The following is a 22,284-nucleotide window of genomic DNA, read 5'->3' on the forward strand; positions in this document are numbered from 1 at the left end:
TGTGCCAGAAGACCACTAAGTGGAAGCAACACAGCATGGGAATGTCTAAGTGCACATAAACTTCCCAGAGCACAAAACTTGCCAGCCCAGACAAGGCCAGCACTTTCCAGCCAGCGTTCTGCCTCCGTATGACCAGAACCAGATGCATCAGAGAAAGGTGCAAGAAGCCTTGTAATGGATAGTTAGAGAAACCTGCTTACATTGCTGAGCAATTTACTTCATAATTAAGAGTGCATGTTTTATACTTCAGGTTGGGGTGGGGTGTGGAAATGTATCAATATAAGTAACTGCGTACACAGCTTACTGAAAACATATGGTGCAAGTAATTGGACAGCCATGTATGCGTATGATGGGGAAAAAGTCTACTTCCATCTGAAAGCCAGATTCAAACCCCTTCCTCCAACATCTAAGTGCACCCTGGCAACATTTGCAATATGGGCATAGCTGCTATGAGTAGTGTTACTGATGCCTCCATATCACAGGTATTTATTCCTTAAAGGATATACCTGGATTCTGCTCTTCAGATGCATTTACTCCCAGCAGACCTGGCAAAGCTGTGGAAGAGGGAGCTATTTTATATGAAACACAGACTGAAATGAAAACACCCAGCAAAAACCTGAGCCATGGAAAGATGACACCACATCCAAGAGTCATTCAAACTGGCACAGTTCTCCAGAGGTTGGTCACTCATCAGCCTGAACAGGCCATGGGAGCAGTAGAGGGAGGGAAGCTTTTAGAAGGAATGGAATGACCTTAAGAAACGGGAAATGTAGGTAAAATATTAAGAAACACACCCTGAGAAAGTCTCAGAATATTATTTGCAAAAGGGAAGGGGTAGGCCTCATCTCTGGGAATAGGACCCATCTCTGGCGATAGAGAATAAATGCACAGCTCTAGTGAGAAAGCTGTAAGGAACAATGCTTCCCTCCACCCTGCTCTGGTGCTAAATGGGACTCACGGGGGCTCTTCCCTGACTTCTTAGGATTCACACAAGTGAGATGATTAAGATTCAACAAAGGAATAAAAGAACAAGATCCGTACTGACCTGCAGTGTCTCTCCCCTCTTGTTTTAAGTACCTCAGCATTGCACTCATGCTCCACTTGTTTCCATAATCCTCTACTTCAGGATCATCACAGCTAAAAATAAATTAAAGAAACAAGTTGACACCACTGGCCTACCTCTATGGACTTGCACCAGCCTTAGACCAACCTAGGTAAATTGACCCAACCTCTAGAGATCAAGTTCCATTTTCCAGCCAAGTACCTGACATAATCTCCACTTTTCTTGTTGACACTGTAGTTGGTCAGATGCATGAACTGGTTTTTAATGTTCTTGGATGCCTGGTCATACCTCACTGTTGCAAACCTGTAAAGAAGGATAAAAATTCACAGTATTTCTTGAACAAGTGACATGCTTGCTAAATATGACCTACTACACAGACCACTCAACAACAGCAGCTAGGGAGAGAATGCATGTAATGAGACTTCATCAGATGCAACCTCTCCTCATAAAAAATACTGTTTATTCTCAAGGGCCACATCCAGGTGCATTTAGTCTCTTTTTCAGTGTCTTAGAGCAGGGAGCTCCATTTGTTCTCCTGGAAGTTTTCACAGCCTAACAGTGTACACATCATGCTAGGCACATTTTTTTCTCACCTGCTTAGACTTCTGGTCCTTGGGCATCCTGGCCAAACAGACCACTTTGCTTTAGACAGTCAGTGTTACAGTCTCCTCATTTTCACAATAGGGCCTACCATGAATACGCAAGATCCACTGGTCCTGGGAAATGCACACATTCAGAGCAATCATACTACATATGCATACCATAGTCAATATTTCCTGAAGTCTCATACAAGCACAGCTCAGTTCTCGTATACTCCAAGGATGCTTTAGGAAAGGCTGAAGATGAGAAGAGATTTCTGCCACCAACAACTACATAGCCTACAACTGCCTTCTCAAGAGGCATCCAGGAAACCAGGTACACCCTGTAGGCCAGACCAATTTGTCCAACAATGTAGCATTTGCTCCAGGGTGCTGTCATTCTTGGGGACTATGCAGCCCTTCCATATCTCAAAGATGTCACCTAGCTGTGTACAAGGAAAGGGACTGTAGGGAAGATCACAATCAGGAGCAAGACACTGCTACAAGCTTACCTAGTCTCCATATGAATACTGTTACAGCCAACAATACCACAGTTAAATCAGCCTGTTTATTATGGAAACAGTGGTAACCTCCTGATTAAAAGGCATTACCTGTACTGTAACCAAGCACCCCATCACCACTCCCTTAGCCATACACTACTGTCACAGATGTTTGTGTTGAAATGAATCAAAGAATTGATCCAACTGAAAAATGAGCTTTTGGAGGATTTTGGGTTGTTAGGCATTTGAGGGATTTTTTTTTTTTTTTCTTTTCAGTTTTGTGTTGGAGGGCCAGAGGGAACAGGATGTGAAAGGGAGAAGGGTATGAAAGGACAAAGGTAGAGCAGCTCCCTGATCCAGCTACAAAGTTGTAACTTGATTTCCCCCACCCCACCCTTCCAGTGGCCACACACACTTAAGCTATCCATACTCTTTCCTCAGCTATCCGCCTTCATTTTACCTGCACAATACCAGCACAAGAGTGTCTGTCCTGCACAGCAAGCCATCTAAAACCAGCCTTTTTTTGCTAAGCTGTTTATCAAATCAGATCAGTTCACTGCATGGGTACAGAAATGTTTGTGGTGACACAATACAATGGACATCACAAGCCCCTGAATGAGCACAAGAATACAGAACAAACTTGCACTGAAGCAATTTAAACAGTAATCTTATCAATAGCTCACCTCTTTAAGAGGTTAAATGAAGGCTGAAACAATATAAGCTTCTGGGGGAGTCGGAAGGACTTCCTGCAACCAACTGCTAGGACAGTTGCCCATGCTACCCCTCCATTCCACTTTGCACCCTGAAGCCAGAGGGAAACTGATCATGCCTGTGCCAGGAAAGGCAAGGGTCAACATGAGAACGGGAACAGCAGGCAGGAAGAGTGCAAGACTGTTTCTCTTGGTAGCCATCCCAATTTAAAGTGCTTAAAATTACATCTTGTGCAAAAGTTGCTTTCTAAATGTGTAGTTGCATGATCAGCCTTTGTCAATCTAAGGATGCACTGCAGCTGAAAGCTCATCAACTGCTCAGTTGCACACTCCAGCCACTCTCCTTGATCTCCTCCACAGATTACGTAGCCACAGGCAAGTCGAATCACTTCACAGATCTGACTGAACAGCCACTTGAGCAAATATAGAAAGACACCAATAAACTTTCAATCAGATGCAGGTATACCCTCTTTCAGACATAACAAAGGAGAGTGTTAGGATGCAGAGTCAGGACAGAAAGAGGGCAGTGCCTCCATTTTAGGAGCAGGTCACAAAACAACTTAAAAAAAAATAAAAATCAAACATCAAGCAGAGGATAATACTATCTGCGGCAACAATTGCAAAATCCTACATCCAGACAAGGACATGCTATCAAGTTAAATGTAATGCAATAAAATAATTCCAGTTGGGAGCTACAGTGATCATCTAGTCCAACTGTCATAATTTTCTTATTCTGCATGTAATCAATTCCTGTTTCAATATGTATTTTAGGCCTCAGACTTTGGAGAAAAATAAATAAAACAAAAGATCGAGGGCAGAATCCAGGGCATCTGGTCGGCAGAATGACTAGCATGAGCCACTGCTAAACACCACAGCTTGTAACAGCAAGCACGTTATAGTTCAAAAACACAGAACAACAACAAAAAAAAAAATCAACAAGAGAAAAAACACCTTGTTCTTCACCCTGGCCACCCTCCTATACCACAATAGCTTAAGATGCCAATGTCTCAAAAGAGATAAAGGGGAGTAAGAAAGGGTAAAGGCAAAGTCAGACATATGCTATCCTAAGAAGCCTTGGCAAGAGGGAAAGTACGTACCAAGGAAAGCAGGGTTACTTGCAAGAAAAGGAGAGCAGATTTGGGTGAAGCCTCAAAGCAAGAAAAGGGAGACAGCACTCAAGAAAAATGGAAGAGGGAGAAAGGGAAGGGAATTTGGAGCATCTGGCTGTGCAACAAAGTGTCCAGAAAAGAATGCATCCCCAATTTGCTTTATTAATAGTCATCTCTCTTCATCCTTCCCCTATTATTTTCCATAGCTGAGAAGCTGAACTATACAATGACATCTACAAGTTACACCAAAAAATCCTTCCTTTAGAAAGAACTGCCAAAAAAAAAAAATTAAAACAAAGCCACTACTTCCCTCACTTAGTAGCCATTTTGAGAAATACCTTTCTCTCCACAAGAGCTATACCAGCAAATCCATGATGATGCTCATCAGATTAAATCTATCCTTAAATACACAGGTGGAGGAGGAAAAAAACCCAAACAACTCCATGATGTAACTAACTCTAAGCAGCAAGGTTAAAAAAGTGAATAAGATTTTGCACCATATTTTTCTGAGCTTTAACTACATATGAAGTCAAAGCAGCTGGCAACAGAAAAGAGTCTGGACATTTGGATCCCTCTCCACATATTTCCACAGCTTAAAGTATTTGAATTTCTTTTCAGTTTAACTGTAAGTATCCTGGATTTAGCACTTCTGTTTTGAAAATAGTGACAACAGCCCTATCATGTATTTTGTTCTTCATGATCTCCACTTCAACAATCATTTATTGGCAGCATACTGAAAGCATTTGTTGATAACATGCTTTCAGCCAGATCCTGGAAGATACTGAGCACAAGCAGCAAGCTATTTCACAAAGTCATGGCTCCCTCGATACTTTGAAGCAGAGGGCAATTAGGTTTACCATGCTTAGCAGCTTCTTACTTTTTTAATTATGTACATAATCAGAAATATGAGGATACAAACCCTTGGGAGATGTAGACAAGACTTCTAAAACAGCCGTATTTCTTTACCTTGCAATTGCTTGCATTAGCTTCCTTCTACAGAGACCATCCTTAATTGTTAGGTGGTCTGAGCTCCATGCCCATAGAATTCACATTTCCATGGGACTGATTATTCAGAAGGGATTTCTAGAGCTCTTAGTACATAAACTTTCTCTTTTACTAGGATGTTGTCATCTTAAGGGATATCATGGGCCAGATCAGCAATGCATCAAAAAAATACAAAACATTAAATTACTCAAATTTATTATCAAAACCCCTCAAGCTTTAAACAACAGAATCAAATGCCAGCTTAATACATTCTCCAAGAGCTGGTTTGACAGCCTTACTAGCCTCATGCTAAGTGCAAGTCTGCAAATGGAAAATCCAAGTTATTTCTAGAGCCTCTATCAATAGCCTCTGCATGTTAGAATGGTGACAGATCACAAGTACAATGCTGGCAATAGCCCACACCCCCTACACTGCGTCTCGCCCTTGCTTGCAATGGAAGAGCATTACTATCACTGAAATATCAGTTATGATTACCTTCAGTACTCTATAGTTCTACAGCTTTTCACACTATACTTCACTGTATCTTTCTTCCACTGTGGTAACAAGGCTACTCACCCACCACACTTGTGCTCCCCAGGAAAAGACAAGAGACTTGCATGCTACAGAATGTCTTACTTAACAGAAATTTTCAGATTATTTTTAGAGACACTAAGGCCATAGGAACAGGCCTTACAGTAAGAGTAGAAAATAGGAAAACTTCAGTGTTTGTAAAATCATCTAGGTGTTAAGCTGAGATTAGAATAAACACTTGAGAAATCTTACAATCTTTTAGATGATTATTTCATTTCAGGTTCCCCCTCTTTTCCAATTTCATTTCAGGTTCCCCCTCTTTTCCAATTTCATTTCAGGTTCCCCCTCTTTTCCAATTTCATTTCAGGTTCCCCCTCTTTTCCAATTTTGGGCCATGTCTAAGAATAGAATATTTGTCACCTGAAATATAAGGGTCAAGATCCTAAAAACAGTTTAGAACCTATATGGTAAGGTGGCAGAGAAAATAAAGGGCAAGCCTGATGTTTTCCCAGTAACACAATTTACCACAAGCACATGCTGCAACATTCTGCACGAGCTATTTTCCTAAGCACTAAAGGCTTCATGCCCAGGTATCTCATATTGCTATAATCCAGCCAAAGAGTGTTGAAGGCACAAATAACTGAGGCCAGGTCATCATCTGCCAGGACAGGACTTTCCTAGCCAAAGCATTACTCGTGGATGCTGCTATGTGGGAGCCTGCAATCAGCCAGGAATCCAAGAGCACTCCTAAGCTGGAGACTGAACTGTCCCCATGCGGAGGTGCATCTTCAGCCAAAAGATACTATTTTAACAAGTGAAACTTGTCAAAACGCTATCTTCTGCTCACTAACACCACCTCTTTCTTGCTCTGCTTCAAGCAGCTCTTATTTTCCCCCACTGTGATCTGATCCTGTGCAAGTTCTGGACTACTCCATAGGCTTTGCAATGCAGAGACCCAACACACTTAACACTGCTGTGTATTGCTGGTAGTTAAGTTTGTGTGGTCTGAATGGTTCAACAACTGGATCCACATTGCTTTGAATTCTTACAAAGAATTTTGCTGGAGGACTTGTCAAGTGAAAAAAAATATCTAGGAACAGGTGAAATTTTCCACTGCTAGACAGGAAGGTTTCCTGCCACTTCAGCGCATTCTTCTGACCCCACTTCATCTAAATCAGCAGTTCTTGTTAACAATGTGAAATATTACAGAGGTAACCAAGAAAGGAATGGATGTCTGTTCTGTATCCACCATCAGAAGGATATCAAGTCTGTTTTGGCCTGAATTCAGATTTGCTTTCTCCATAATGCAGGTTCTAACAGCAAGTTTTCAATGTTGGATTTCTCGTCTGTTGACTGAACTGTCTTTCGCCTGCCAATGGACTTGGGGGCACAGGGGGCAGACAGGCAAAGGAAGCACAAGGAATGGTCCCCTATCACAGCATTAACCTGGGTCACCTCTGTGATATGTATTACACAGAGATAATATAGCTCACAGCAGGAAGGACATAGGAAGCACCTTCCCCCGTCTTGATGTTATGTACTGCTTGTATTTAGTGTCTAAATTGAACAACAAGTGATATCAGAGATACTCACTTTCATTAACTTGTTTCCCTGATCTTACTGCACTCCCATCCTCTCAAAGATCTCCCCCTTGTAATGAACCTTGCCCTTTTAAAAATCTGAGGAAAGGGATAAGTTGAGAAAATTAAGGGCACTTACTAACATGATATACAACAGATTAGATTCCAGAAGTCTCTATTGTGGGAGAGCTTCTACCCCAAAACTAGAGCTGGAAATCGGAAAGGTTAAACCAAGGTTGACTGTGCACTATTCAGTTTCCACACAAACTGCTGCCAGCAATATAGCCTCCCAGGCAGAAGTAGCAGCAATCATTGCTAACAGACCTGGCAGCCTCCCTCCCTTTCACTGCAGCTTCTCTTTTCCTCAGCAGGACAGAGGAGATGCCCTTCACTTATAAATTTGAAACTTAGAATAGAGAAGTGACACTCATACATTCAATCATTCTGACACACCTGCCCATGCCTCAGCTGGTCACAGTCAAGTCACACAGGCACATGCCAGCTCAGATAAAAGCAACAACCAGTTCCCTTTACCAACAACTACACACTGCTACCTAGCTCACCTTCAACAACAGCACATTTACTTTCCCTCTGGCTGCACTTTCTCTTGGATTAGAGAGGGGGAAAGAGCAGTCAAAAATCGAGCAGTAGGGTGGCAGTAGTGGCAGCAGGTGGCCTAGGCAGCAGGAACAGAAAATCAAGGGAGAAGCCTTACTAATTCCTTCAGACTCCAGAAGTACTCTCAACCTTCAGACTAACAGTACATCACCTAGAGGCATCCCAGCTCTCTGCCTCCCTGTCAGGCTTCAGACTTCCCCTGTTAAAAATCACCTTTGGCATTCAGATACTGACAGATGACTGCCCTCCCTCCCCATCTTGTAAGAGTTCACTATAAGCCGAATAAGCAAGCTTAAGCTCCACCTTCAACAGGCCACTTACTCCACAAGTGGCATGCAGCACTTTTCCCTGTTGACCCAGCAATCTACAAAACATGTCACAGAGCCCACACTTACCTCTAGAAATTCCCAAATCCACCACACCACACCAAACTTTGATTGGCCCCTAACCCACACCCCTACACTACCTTAACCCAAACAACCTACCGTTTTACCGTCACACATTCAGGCAGGACACTAGCTGAGGGGTTGTACACCGGTCTTTGCCTTATCCCCAGCATTACTTCAGGAAATGAACTGACCACAACGGAAGGTTTGTCATATGCAAGTCATTTTGGAAATACATAAACTGGATCATTAAATATTTATGTAAGAAGCTACATGGTTTTTCATGAAACTTGGCAGCTCTGGAATGCTTATTTGAGACACCTAACCAGGGCCTGGGAAAGGAGGAGGAGGAGAAGAGAAAAGACCCTGGAGTAGAAGAAGGAAAGAATAGTTAATCCCTTTTCTCTCAAACAAGTGCTACAGAAAAAGCACACATTTTGATAGTCTTTTCCATGACTGCAGACAGAGTTCCTGACTACATGTCCTGGAAATAACCAGTGTAGTCTTTCTGTAATCATGTTCCTCACATTTTATGCTTGGAGTCACTTTCTCAGTCCCTCTCCCCAACCCTGTCCATGCATTAGACTTTGGCTTCCCTCTTAGTCTATTAGCTGCCACTTTGTTTAGGGAACTAAAGCCACATAGAAAGTTGTTTGCACCATTCAATTCTCTTTATGAACTGCTGTTAAAATCAGGATGAAAAGAAACAAGACACCCTATGGGAATTGTTCAATGGACTACAACTGGTAGATAAGAACTACAAATATTTCCATTTTTAACACTATTAAGGTCTGGACTCCAAAATGCCATCTGGGACCCAGTTCCCTTGCAGTGCAGGTCAGAAAACAGATGTCTAGAGACCATCACAATCCCCCTATCTCCAACATGAACATTTTCCACAGCATGCACCTGATAGGTCAGTTAACAACTGAATATGAATAGGAGCCAAAGCTTGTAAGGGAATTACTAAACATAAAAAGTTTTGGTGACATATGATGGCAGAGTTTCTCTAACCAAAGCTGGATAAAATTATTCAAAGGGTTCTACATTCAAGGACAAGATCCAGGAGCAGTTTTATCAGATGTCTGGGGGGGACAGGAAAAAAAGACTTATTTTCCTTTTTTATCTTTTCACAACAAATTTGCAAGTTTTCAACTTATGCACTGCCATTAACAGGATTTTGAACCTATGGAGTATAAGGAAACACCATGAAGGTAACCTAGCACTGGCACAGGTTGCCCAGAGAAGTTGTAAAGTCTCCCTCCTTGGAGATATTCAAAAGTCATTTGGACATGGTCCTGGGCAACTGGCTCTAAGTGGCCCTGCTTGAGCAGGGGGGTTGGACCAGATGACCTCCAGAGGTCCCCTCCAACCTCAGCCACTCTGTGATTCAGTGAACCTCTTCTGTCTCTCACATTCTCTGGTTTCTCATTGTGCAGATTGCCACCAAGAGTTGCCTAGCCTCTCCAATTCTTTAGTACGCTGACCCTGTCAAGCTCAACAGTAGGGTCATGTAGTTATACCCAGAGACCCACTATGCCTGGGCAGACCACCCTCTGCTACCCAAAGACAGACTCAAAGGATGGGAGCGGGGAAGTAATTTGAAGAACATGAAAGATGAGGACAGGTCTATAGAAAAGATCAAAAATGCATTTGCTAGTTAGTATTTAGCTACCTTTCCTTCAGAATTTCCTAAAATATGCCATCAAGAAGATAGGTTGCTGAAGCTAGCAAGACACACTTCTTTTTATTGGAGAATGGTGATATGCTATGTCAATATTGTAACTACATCACTGCAAGATATACAAATATTGCTCGAGAAGCCATTTTTCCACTCCTTTTTTTAAAAAACTCTTTCATCCAAAAGAGCAGTTTTGATGAAGTTCAACAAGAGTAGATTGTTCAAAATTAAACCTTTGGACAAGGACCCTAACTAAGGGCCACATCCCGTACCACTCACAAGTGTCTAGCTACCTGCAAGGGGAACCAGATTTAACAAAGAGCATCAATAGGCCATGACTTAAATATATATAGTAAAAAATATAAAAAATATTTATATTACATATATATAAAAATATATACAGTAGGCTTGCTTGCAACTCTCAAACAGTAGCAGCCTGAGGCCCAACTACCCCATTTTACAGAAGAAAATTCAAAGTAAAAAACATATAGTCTAAAATCAGGTAGCAGGTGTCTGTATAAGCAGTAAATTTCTATGAAAAGACATATAGAGACAGACAGATCAGTGATTCAAACCCTGCTTATCTTAATTAAAAAGCAAGGAAGCAGCAGAAAGTCTCCTAGCTTGACACAGAATCCACTGGTCCAAAGTCCAGTGGGGACATCTAGTGAAAAACACTGCTCCACACCTTCTGTGCAAGGCGATGTCTACTGAAGTGGTTGTAGTCTGATCCCAGGTGCCCATGCAGAAGTGGAGGCCTGCCAGGCAGGGGGTACTGCAAGGAGGACAGGGCTGCTGTGGCCAAGCCAGCCGGCTCTGGCCTAAGTGCAGCCTGTGAGGTAATGCAAATTCCTTGGCTCGAAGGGAGCACCTGAATTCTTTGGAAACCACAGGAATCCAGCACAGAAAAGGTAAATATCCCAGTGGAGCCAGTGCTAACTAGGAAGCCAGGCTACCAAAGGAGGGAGCGCTGCGAGGCTGAAGCGGGGGTGAGCTTAGGCGGCAGCATGGCAGCCAGTGGCAGCTGCTGTGAAGTCTGGCTGCCTACCCCACCATTACGGGAACTCTCGTGTCCCTCTGGAAAGTCTCCCCCAGCTGCTGCTCCTTGAGCCCTTTGCAAGAACATTTGCTTTTCAACTCAGTTTTGCCTTTTTTTTCTTTTTTTTTAAATCTATTTTTCAAATTCGGTGTAAATCTGACTAAGAAGTTCCTGCTGGGCTAGGACCATTCCAGCCATTCAGGGTCAGAAAGAAGGCTGCCTAAACCTGGTAGTTTAGGCAAAAAAGTAGGCTGTGGAGAAGTCTCCCTAAAACAAGGAGCCATTTCACTATGAATTTCCCACACCATGTGTCAAGTCCCCATTATGTCTGCAGGCACCAAGCAAGACAGGTCCACCAGGCTACTTTCTGTCCCACAAGGAGGTACATAGAAGGAGGGAAAGTCAGACAGGAGAATGACAGGCATCCATAGCTGGCAAAATGGGGAAGGCTCACAAACAGCACAAGCTATTCCTGGCCTCATGTCCTCTTCAGCTATACTTCAGACACAAGTCAGGCTTGTTACTCTCTCCTTGCATGGATGCCACTCCAAAAACCAGCATAATCCACCAATTCAACGGTTGGCTCTAAGAGCAGCCTTGGGACTTCCACATAACTAGGCTTGGTGAGTCACCTTCAAAAGCATGTCAAAGTCTGTAATTAAGACTGTAGTTTATTAACAGTGAACCTCTTATTCATACATACATGTCACAGGATATAAAAGGTATGTCAATAAATATATTCCATCACATATTTTGGAAGTCTCAGATAAATAAAACTACCTAGATTTTTAACATATGATTAGATGACTGAGTTACACCCTCAGGCAAACCTGGACCAAGCTTGCCAAGACCATCTCATTCTCCAAACCTATACCTTTGATGCAAAGGTCCCAGCTACAGTTCTCCAGGCTGTGAATCACAGATGGCCAATCTAGATAATAACTGTCCTTTCCAGCACCAAGTTACTAAATATCTGCCAATTTAACAGATGTATGGCAGCATGCTTTGTCTACTTTTTTAAAATATGTACTAGTAAAGTGTTCGACACCGCATTTTTCAATTTAACAGACAAGGATCTTAAGTCACCCAGTGCTGCTTTATGCCTTAAGCACAGCTTCAGTCTTTTTTCAAGCTTCAAGAAAGAGAAAAAAAAAAAACCACTCCATGCCCTCCAAACAGATCACTGAGTATCCCTAAATGAATCTATTGGCAGCATTCCTTCTAGAGGTGGACCAGGCCCAAAATATGCAAGAGGAGGTTTGACAGTTTGAGGGAGGCAAGACCAGAAAAGTAGTATTGTAATGAAAGATGCAAACCTAGAGCACATTCACTAATACCATTCTTAGTAACTCTCCAGAAGTCTGACACCTGACTCTGATGACCTAAGGCTCTGTCCATACTAAATACAGCTTATTCCATGGGGAGTGGGGTGGAAATAGCTACAAAAGCAACCAACTCAACATCAGCACTTCCTAAGTTCTACTCAATATTCTTTTAGGGGATAAACAAAAAAAAAGGCTTTGATGTCAATATCTTCCTGAAAAATCACATTGAAAAAATGCCAGGGCAAACCAAACAGTTATTCCGTACTTCCAGCACAAATCAAGCAACAAAGCCTTCAGCTATTGTTACACACCTCCGGGTACATACTCTTCACATCTCCTTCAAAGGAAACTTTTTCTTCACTCTTCCACATGGAAAGTGAAACACAAGTTACACATGCTGGATCAATAATCCCTTTCTTCTCCTCAGCATTAAAGCCTCAAATTCCACTCTAGATCATATCATGACAAGTCTAGCTCTGCCAAGAGAAACCAGACCTAAGGAAGTATCTAGTCAAACATCACGAATGTGTATTATACCAAGTCTGTTCCTTTTAAAGATCATTACATCTTATGGTTTTCTGATAGCATTCCTTTTCTGGTAGAGGTCACCAACTTTATGAAACAGTCAGGTTCCTCTTCTACGTAGAATACGCAAAGCATTACACTGGAGGTGAACATTACCTTTCAGACAAAGAAAATGGGAAAATAAAATTAAGAGAACAACCCAGAAGAGGTCACCCTGACTACACTTCAGAGACTATCTACCTTCAGAAAGCAAACTCAAAACATGGAAGTCACCACAGCGCACCACAAGCACTAGCAGAGGTCCTGAAAAGACATTCCTTTGTTCTGTTGGTGGGTTTCTCCTTAGACTGCTTCAATGCCACATTTGATTCCAGGCCCTGATCTTACCTCCCATTTCTCTGCTACAAATTGCTTCCACCCTTAAGCAGTGTCGGGGTTTTTTCTTAAGTAAAGAGTAAAAACCAGCTTCTACTCCCAAAGGTTAAAGCATTCCTCCCTCCCCACACAGCTAAAAGTTTTGTCCCTCCTTTAAACCAAAGCATTACACCGTGTGAAGCAATAAAAGGGTCTCTCCCAGCACTTAACTCACACTGTTAAATGGAAGGCAAAAAAGCTAAATAGGAAGCCAGAATCCAGTAGCTCCAGGTTCCTTACCTCTTACCAACTGAATTTGCAAATCCAGGGTGTGGGAAAAAGACAAATCAGTAGAGTTAAAGACCGCTAGTGCCATCTGGAGGCCACACAGAACAGCCCACCGTGAGTTTTCCATCAACCTCTGCTCACGCTTGAGTGTTGTCCTCCAAAGACAGCTTGCCAGCACTTGCTGCACAAACTTACCAACTCCACAGCCATAGAAGTGAAAAGTTTAAGAGTAATTAAAGATACTGGTTGCAATAAATTTATACCTATCATGTGAAAGCATTCAACTACAAGTCTTACTACAAGTCTTCAGCCATAGCTGACACTGCTCAGTGGACAGTTGAACTTCAGTAACAGAGCTAGAGTTACCCTCCAGACTCAGAACTGTCCTTGGACCAGAGATAACATCTCATTATTCCCCCTACACCAGCCCCACAGCTGTACTGGTACAGCTGACTGTATCGCAGAGCAGCATTAAGATACCTAGTGCCACAGTTAGTCTATATACTAGCTACCTCTCACAGAGAGCTGTAAGGTGGGATGCAGTTTGAAGGAAAGGATAACTACCATTAGTAATACTGTGGTGTCCTGTACATATATGTTCCATTGATCATGTATGTGGACACCATGCACTCTAGGTTTGATTATAGTTTAAACAAATGGAATCTAAACACAGGACTTTAGAACACTAAAAAGTGATTTGCAAGTATTACTGCCACGTGGGATCTTACCAAGATGGAGAGTCCAGAATTGTTGAGACTGATGCTTCTAGATGGATACCCAGAAAGAAAACTTAAGTTATTTGCTCAGGGTTGACTACAACACTGTTTCAAGCTCTAGAGGTGAATATCCTAAATGCCAAAAGAACAAAGAAATTCAGCCAGCCAGAATCCAGGTTATCAAGTAGGAACACTGGCTCACAAACTCAAAGAAATCAGATCATTCTTTCAAGAGACCTTTTACCTAGCATAGCCCAGGTGATCTACAGTCTTGCTACCAGTAGTCCAGGAGTACCTACTATCTTCCAGGAAGGTATTTCCAGGCACATGAAGGATAAAACAATTATTGGGAACAGCAAGCACAAATTTTCCAAGAGCGAATCACATCTGAGGCCTCCTGATTGCCTTCTAGGATGACATGAATGGTTCTGGGGACAAAGGGAGAGCAATGGATGGCATGGCTCAAGACCTGAGCACTCAAACAGCCCCTGTAAAGCTAGAGGAATGGGCTAACAGAACCCTCATGAACTTTAGCAAAAGCAAATGCAAAAGTCTTGCACGTGGGAGGAATAGCCCTGTTCAACAGTACAGGCTGGGTGGATAGAAAGCAGCTCTGCAGAACAGACAAACAGTCCTGGTGGACAACAAGCTGAACATGAATTAGCAGTTTGCCTTTGCAACCATGAAGGCTAACTACATGCTGGACTGTATCAACAAAAGTGTAGCCAGTAGGCCGAGGGAACTGATTAGTACCTCTTACTTGTGACTGCTTAGCAAGTACTGGACACACACCTGGAACGCCATGTCCAGTTAGGAGCCCCCCAGTACAAGTAGAAGTATTGACTAAGTGGTGCAAGTCTGGCAGAGAGCTATTAAAATGGGCTGAAAAACATGATGTACAAGGAGAAGCTGAGGAGAAAAGGATTGTTTAGCCTGCAGATAAGGCTAAGAATAGATCTAACTGCTGTGTTCAACTCCTTAATGTATGGCTATAAAGACAGACAGACTCTTCTCTAAGGTGCATAGCAGAAGGACAAGAGGCAACAGTCAAACTGCAACAAGGGAAATTCTGATTAGATATAAAAAACACACACACATTCACAGTGAGAATGGTCAGACGTCGGACTATGGAATCTCCATTCTTGGAAGATACTCAAAACTTTATGGTATAAGGCCATAGAGCACCTGCCCAAACTTTGAAGAAGGTCTTATCTTGAGAACGAGGTTGAACTAAAAATCTCTAGACTTCCCTTCCCACCTAAATAAATTTGATGATTCTATCTTAAGGGATTCACTAGAACTGTCTGAACAGTATCTTTCAGTCAAAAGAATACACTTGTTTCCTTCCTCATTTCCTTCCCTAGACCTCTGATATGACTAGAATTGTTAAAACAAAAACAAAACAAAAAAAACAAACAAAAAGCATACACATGCCTACATACACTTCCCCCCCTCAAAAAAAACATGTTACTCTACTATCAGAGATAAAAAAGCTATCTATCATGAATTGGCACACTCGTCCCCAAACAGAGTAGAACACTTGTCTCTTACACGGATGGATTTTTGCAGAAGTAAACTCCTTTGTTACAACAAGATCAGCAGAACTACAAATCCTATTCTGGAGGCCTGCTATGCACTGCCCATTTTCAGAACATCCTAGCAATCTACTCATTCACAATCGATGATTTTGTTTCCCTCTTCACTTTCCAATAACATGCAATATTAGCAACCAACAACTTAATTGCTGATTCCCAAGAGAAAAGTCTTGCATGCCAGGCGTGTTTAAGGCTCCTTTTCTACAGTGAATATAGTTGTCAAGTTTTCCACTGACCAAGATGCGCTACCGCTTCCTGCCTCCTTTTAGGGAAACAGTGTGTTCACATTATCTTTGCAGGCAGAGGCACATCACAACACACCTGAAGGGGATCCGTTCATCAATTTAAAGATATTTCTTGTGGGATAATTATTAATACATCCTTTTTGATTCAGTATCTGCATTGGATAAAGGCAAGTTGGACACAGTATCTGCCTAAGTCAGAGCCATGCAGGCTTGAACTCTAGAGAGATTCTTTCTGGGTACACCAGATATGCCTATAAGACAGATTCAGCACTGCTTAAAACTGTTGCAGAAGACAGTCCTGTGGTGCTCTCTTCTCCAACACAACTGCAGTTAAGTTTCTAGTCTGTTGGAAATTCAGAGGGGTGATTATTTCAAATTTATTAGTTACTACAGATGGGTATTTAGCTAAACTTCTGTGATGAAAAGAAACAGGAATTTGATAGGTAAGTGTTCCTCCTGGGAATCTTAAGTATCTTTCATGACTTATGTGCAAAAGGAAACAGACATCTTGCAGGGTAAGAACAGTGAGCTAGTCTAAACCCACTTACTCAATACTGTAGAAAATACAAATACTGACCTAAAATTTAGAAGAGCAGTTGAAAGTATTAAAACAAAGGCCAATACAGCCAACAACAGGTCTCCAACTGCTTTTGTCTTTAGGACTAAACAGAAATTGAGAAAGTTTAGATTCCTTTCACCTTGGAAGATGGAGAAGGGGCACAAAGGCACCAAGAGTCCAAAGAGATTTCAAGAAGAGCCTGACCTTAAGAATGAACATGCCAATGATGGTGTATGTGGCCATTCAACCCTTCAGAGTTGAAAACTTGCTTTATTTATTACGTATGCAATAAAGTCCCTCACTAAAGATCCTATAACCTATATAAAGAAAACTGATGGGATACAGCATGGTGAAGTATCATATATTTAAACTCTGCAGAACTCCCTAACTGGCACTTCCCTCATTCACTATTGCATCAGGAATACAAAGGTGAGCCAAGACATCTCTGAATCATCAAGTGCATGTACACTGAGAAAGAAGAAACCTCCCCTACCTGGCCAATCCTTCCTCGTAGAGATAGATGACAAGTGGATCATAGGATGTAACCAGAACATAGAGGCGTACATCGAATTTGAAATCTGAAATACAGTTGTCAAGAGTCAGTGACCGCAAATATCTTTCAGACACCATATCCAGTTGAGGAATTTCAACACACCCTGAGAGCAATAAACCATTATTTGCTGCTGACATAGGTGCCTGAAGCTTTCCCAGTTGAAAAGCTTCCAGATTTTAAGGAATTTTCTAGATACATTTTTCCAGTACTAGAGGAAGATAGACCACTCAATTATCCAAGTAAATTCCTGCAAAGATTGCAGAGATCCTCAGGTGTGGGGTTGGGGAAAGAGAGAAAAGCAATTCCTAAGCACACTCACCATCTATGAGCAGGGGGTTGCTGATGTAACGAGAAACCAGGATGTTGTCTTCCAGGACAATCTGGTTTGGCTACAGAAGAACAGAGAATCCAATAGTGAAAAAACAGGAGGCTTAAGGAATAAGAAGATGACTAGATCAAACCCACCATTTTTTCCAGCCTTTCCCTCCTAAAGCCACTCTGTACCAACAGCTATGTCTGGGAAGGGAGGAAACAAAAACAAAAGGAGAAAACACCACTATCAGTCACAACATACCTAAGGTAATTAGATCCTAACCAGAAGCCTGGGAATGATTACATTGCCAAAAAACCTGCCCATTGAATCTTCCAGTTAAGTGCTCCTTAGAGTAGAATACAGTTTTAACAGCCACATGGCAATGAAAAAAAAACAGGAAAAACACACATCTAAGAAGTGACTGTCCTTCTGTTTGCTTCTCAAGTATTTAACCAAACACACAGAAGAGGGGTTTAAAAGACACTGGAAGGAGCATGTAACTACAGTTGGTGAGGAAGTCACAAGTGAAGAAAATTACTCCTCAACTTGTGATCTTTATAGCTAGATCCTGGGCTGGTATCCAACCTTCTTGCCTACGTGAGTAAATACCTTCTACCGAGGTTCAGTTCACAGCAGGGCCTACTGTACCAGGAAGACACTACACTCATAGCTCAGAACAGAAAGCTGTATCTATGACAAATACAGATTGCAAAGTCACATGATCTGTTGAAAAAGCTTGTACTTTTTGTTGTACACGACCCTCTCTCTTGTAACCAGTTTTAACTACTCATACAAACAGTTTCTTGCAAAATATGTTCTTGCCTTCAGTTTGCAAAAGAGCCAAGAGAACCCCATCATCCTGGCTTTATTCAATTTTGCATGTATTCAGCCACAGCACCAGCACCATGAGCAGGAAGTCTAGGCATATAGAGTGCACATATACAATGTGAGGGAACAAGCTCAACTTCCCTCAGCACATCACACAAAAGTGACAGCCTGTTTTATTATGAATCAGAGAAATTCAAAGGTTTGTTGTTTTGTTGGGTTTTTTTTTAATTGTTGTTTTTAAACACTTTTGTGATGAGATTCTAGAAAACACTCCCTTAACAGCATCAGACTGAAGGAAACTGAAGTCTTTGGGCCAAACCAGCTGAAGTGTTTCTGGAACAGATATTCACAAAGGGAGATTGGTCCCAGAAGGGTCTTCTCCCCAGTTCAGGGCCAACTGCCATATAAGCCTGAGCTCGTTCCTCTCTTTCAAGCAAAGAAAAAAGCTGAGTGCAGCTCTGGAAATACTTACCTCATACACTTGGCGAATTGCTCCCTTATTTTATGGGAAATGATCCAAGTAGGGAACAGATGAGGCAGCATGACCCCTTCAGTGCAGGGGAGGCTAAAGGGGTTTGAGTGAGTGAAAACAAAATGACTCACCAGTCAGTTGTGCTGCTGAGAATATTTATTGGAATCCCCTCACATGTTTGGCTCCTGCCCAGATGTATTTGTTACCTATGACAACCTAACTCCCTGCAAAGCCCAAAAAGGGCAAAAGACACTATAACCAGCACATTGAATTCAAAGAACCATCCCCATTACACCTCAGTAAGGGCACACTGGCATTTAGATAACACAGTTCTAAGATTGATCTTACTGTATCACGTAAAGTTTCATTTTAATTGGTCTTTTCCAGGGGGAAGAGGGAGACAGAGGGACTGTTTGAGAACTGTTTAGATTGCACAAGGAAACAACTAAGGAGAGTTCTGGGAATCCTCCCAAGGCCAGCCTACTGTCAGCCACAAGGAGACAGTGAAGCAGCACAGCTTCCCAAACCGTCTCGGGGAGCATGAACTTGCTCCTAATAAGCTAAGACTTGAAAGTAGGTTGCAAGATAAGCAGAGCATACAAAGAAATAGATTGCTTTTGGTTACGCAGCATATGCCTGGGCAGGCTTTGACAGCTGCTCAGGACTGTTGAACTGCTCACCAATGTATGGTTGAAATCCAGAGCAGGGCCAGTGTCTGGTTAGATGTTTCCACACCCTGTGCCCAGAAGCTGGCACAGTTTTGCAGACAGTGTTACTGAAGAGCAGTCCTTTTGCTGAACACTTACATTGTTTATCAGGTAGACACCTCGACCCCTGGAAGAGGCCACGGGCTTCACTATCCATGGGCCTCTGTCCTTAGAATAGGTATCTGGTTAAAAGAAAACAGCACAAGTCTGAAAGATCTTCCATTTTGCTTATTTACAGAGGAGCAAGAATCAAGAATGTTGCCCACAGTAAAAGGTTTAGAGAACTCCATGAGGAGATCAAAGTCTACTTTTTTGATGTCCTATTTTACCCCTTGGGACTCACTGCAATTATTATGGCCCCTCCTGAAGCCCCTCCTGCTGCTCCAGTAGGTTCATTTCTCTGCACTATGCCTCCTTTTGACACTTCTGTCTTCAGTACTCCCAGATATTAGTCAGGGATATTGTGGAGTTGATCATCAACAACAATGTGCACAAAAAAACCCGTCAATTCTGAAGCCTTAAGCCCACATCAGCTTCTTGGGGACTTACGCAGGCATGGAGTACACAGCAGAGTAGAAGTTACATAATGAAATCATGTGGGCCTTTTCCACTATCTTTCCAGCTTCCTCTAATTTTGCTGCCTCAACCACTGGCATGATCAACAGGCTGGGATATTAGAAGTAATTCCCTTCCCCCTACCCAGTTATTTTGCTTCAGGTTGGGCATCATCAGCCATGCACTTACTGCAGAAGTCCTGGTACTCTGTTGGCAGGATAAAGGTCTGAGGTAAGATATGGAATGTCTTGAATCCATGGGCCAGCTGCATACGACTGACGTTCTTGTATAGTCTGTCCTTCCGTGTGAGTTCATATGACCTGAAGTCCCAAAACAAGATGCTGTATCTATTTTTTCCCCACATAAAAAAAAACCCACATTACAGCAACCCTTCATCCTAGTTACTAAAGCATCTCTAGCCCTGTCAATTGTCTAAACCCTAACCTGCAACTACTCTTCAGTTTTACTGTCTCTGTCCTATGGCCATATTAATATCCATCCTCATCTGTAGCACCTCCTGCAATTCCCAAGACAGACTGAAGCACAGCAAACTGTTATAATGTTGTTTATAAACTTTAGCAGATGACATATGACTATGTCTGTAACTAAGAACTCAAAGCCCCAAATACTTTACTTATACCACCAAATAAGAAAAAAAAATTAAAAATCCAGTATCTGGGCTACAGACAAGCACTTCAAGTCACAAACTATCTCCCCAAAGACCCTTTAGAATGAAGACAGCATGTGGCACAGGCCCAGTGTGTTGGGACTTCATAGAATCATGCATATTCTGTTTTTTTTCAGAGCTATATACATTCAGATTTTTGAAAACCATCACAAAGATGTTCAGCAAAACATGATATCAAGGCCTTACCTAGGGAAATGATTGACTTTCTGAATATCTGTAAGGGATCGCAACAAGTAGGGCTTCAAGTGTGATCCTGTCCACATGAGATTATAATTGCTGCTATTAGGGTGCACCTAGAACGCAACATAAAAACACCACACACATAAAAACATAGAACTAATGAAAAGCACCACCACTTGTCCTACAGACCTTATGTCTATGAGACCAAAGCAAGTCTAGTTTAAGACAACCTCCCCTATCCATCTCTAATATTAGGGCAACCCTAGCCAGACTCCTGTCCTAAGCTACTGTACAGTACTGCTGGGAAATAACCATGTCATACTTTTCTAAAGAAACTTGTGGTTTTGTTCTTTTTATAGACTGTTTAAACCCAACTTGTAAAGCATTTTAGATTTCTTCAGGAAACTTGCGAGACCAGTTCCTGAACTTGGTGTTATTCACAAGAAAATCCACCATACACACACCTCTCTCAAACTGTCATTAGCTGCATATAGGACATTCCTTAGAGCAAGACAAGTGCTAGAAGAGAAACATGAAACACTACTTCAGTGCTTCTGTGAGCTTGAAAAGGCTGAGAGATTAAATCATTTAGATCTTCCCAAGGGTGTGAGATGACACTTTAAAAGCAAGAAGAGAAAAAACACATGACCCAACTTCAGCATCCCTTTTTCCCCAATTTTGCAGCCTTAGGGCTAAAGGGTACTCCTCAGAGAGCAAAACCATGACATATTTCCTGTCTGACTGGCAGAGTATGGAAAAAAAAAACCCTCAAGGGGGTCCACAGCAACTTCCTGGTTCTAACTCTGCAGAGCGGAAAAAAGAAAAAAACAAACCAAACCAAAACAAAAACCACAAAACAAAATACAAAAAAAACCAAAAAGCATAATCGTCATCATCACCACCTCCCAGCCCAGCACATAATCAGATCAGAAGTTCATTGCACTCACCTCATGGAATCCATGGGCAGTCAGAATGCTTCGAACCAGACGGCTGTCTGTTCGCACAATCTTATAGGACAAGTGGTAGCGCTCTGTTAAGAAGGGAAGAGACACAATATTAGAGTCTTCACCTAGAAGAATAAACCAAAGTTTCCTATGCTACCAAAGAAGAGAGAAAAGCACCATAGGACTCAGCACAGTACAGCTGCACTTAATCCACAGCAGAGCATCCACACGCTAGCAACATGTAACAGGCAAAGGGTGGTAGGAAGTGCCTGTCCATCTCTTGGGGCATTAACTCCAATGACGGCACTGAACTGACTTACATCAATCCTTACGTATAATATTGCTGCATCACTAAACCCTATCATATCAAAATAAAACTTAGGACATGCTAACAAATGCCCAGATTTTATTTTTTTTTAAACGGCTCTTTATATAGACTGCTTTATAACACTCCAAACATGATTTCAGGTCTTTCTTCTCTATTCAATATCAGTACTCCTAGCTAAAAGTAATCATGCCATATGGCCCTCATTAACATGGCTACCTTATATGATCACTTAGATCTTGAAAACCCAAAATAAACCACTGAATTTCTGTTTGCATCTCATCCACCTGTACTGATCTTCCAGTAAATGACTGCAAAAAATAGTAGGAAATA

The 22,284-nt window shown here is 42.0% G+C and overlaps 1 protein-coding gene across 2 annotated transcripts in view; it reads right to left on the reverse strand.

Moving 5' to 3' along the window:
• TTLL5 (tubulin tyrosine ligase like 5) overlaps positions 1–22,284 on the reverse strand; it is a 143,915-nt gene that overhangs the window by 116,741 nt on the left and 4,890 nt on the right. For both annotated transcript variants that reach the window (XM_069783831.1, XM_069783830.1), the window contains exons 4-11: positions 21,630–21,712; positions 20,689–20,795; positions 20,004–20,134; positions 19,359–19,441; positions 17,259–17,328; positions 16,880–16,964; positions 1,265–1,366; positions 1,046–1,137 (exon numbers count right to left, since the gene is read on the reverse strand). In XM_069783831.1, the coding sequence (XP_069639932.1) occupies positions 1,046–1,137; positions 1,265–1,366; positions 16,880–16,964; positions 17,259–17,328; positions 19,359–19,441; positions 20,004–20,134; positions 20,689–20,795; positions 21,630–21,712 (753 nt within the window). The remainder of the gene's footprint in view (positions 1–1,045; positions 1,138–1,264; positions 1,367–16,879; positions 16,965–17,258; positions 17,329–19,358; positions 19,442–20,003; positions 20,135–20,688; positions 20,796–21,629; positions 21,713–22,284) is intronic.

This window comes from Haliaeetus albicilla, chromosome 5 (genome assembly GCF_947461875.1).
Source record: "Haliaeetus albicilla chromosome 5, bHalAlb1.1, whole genome shotgun sequence".
Lineage (NCBI taxonomy): Eukaryota > Metazoa > Chordata > Aves > Accipitriformes > Accipitridae > Haliaeetus > Haliaeetus albicilla.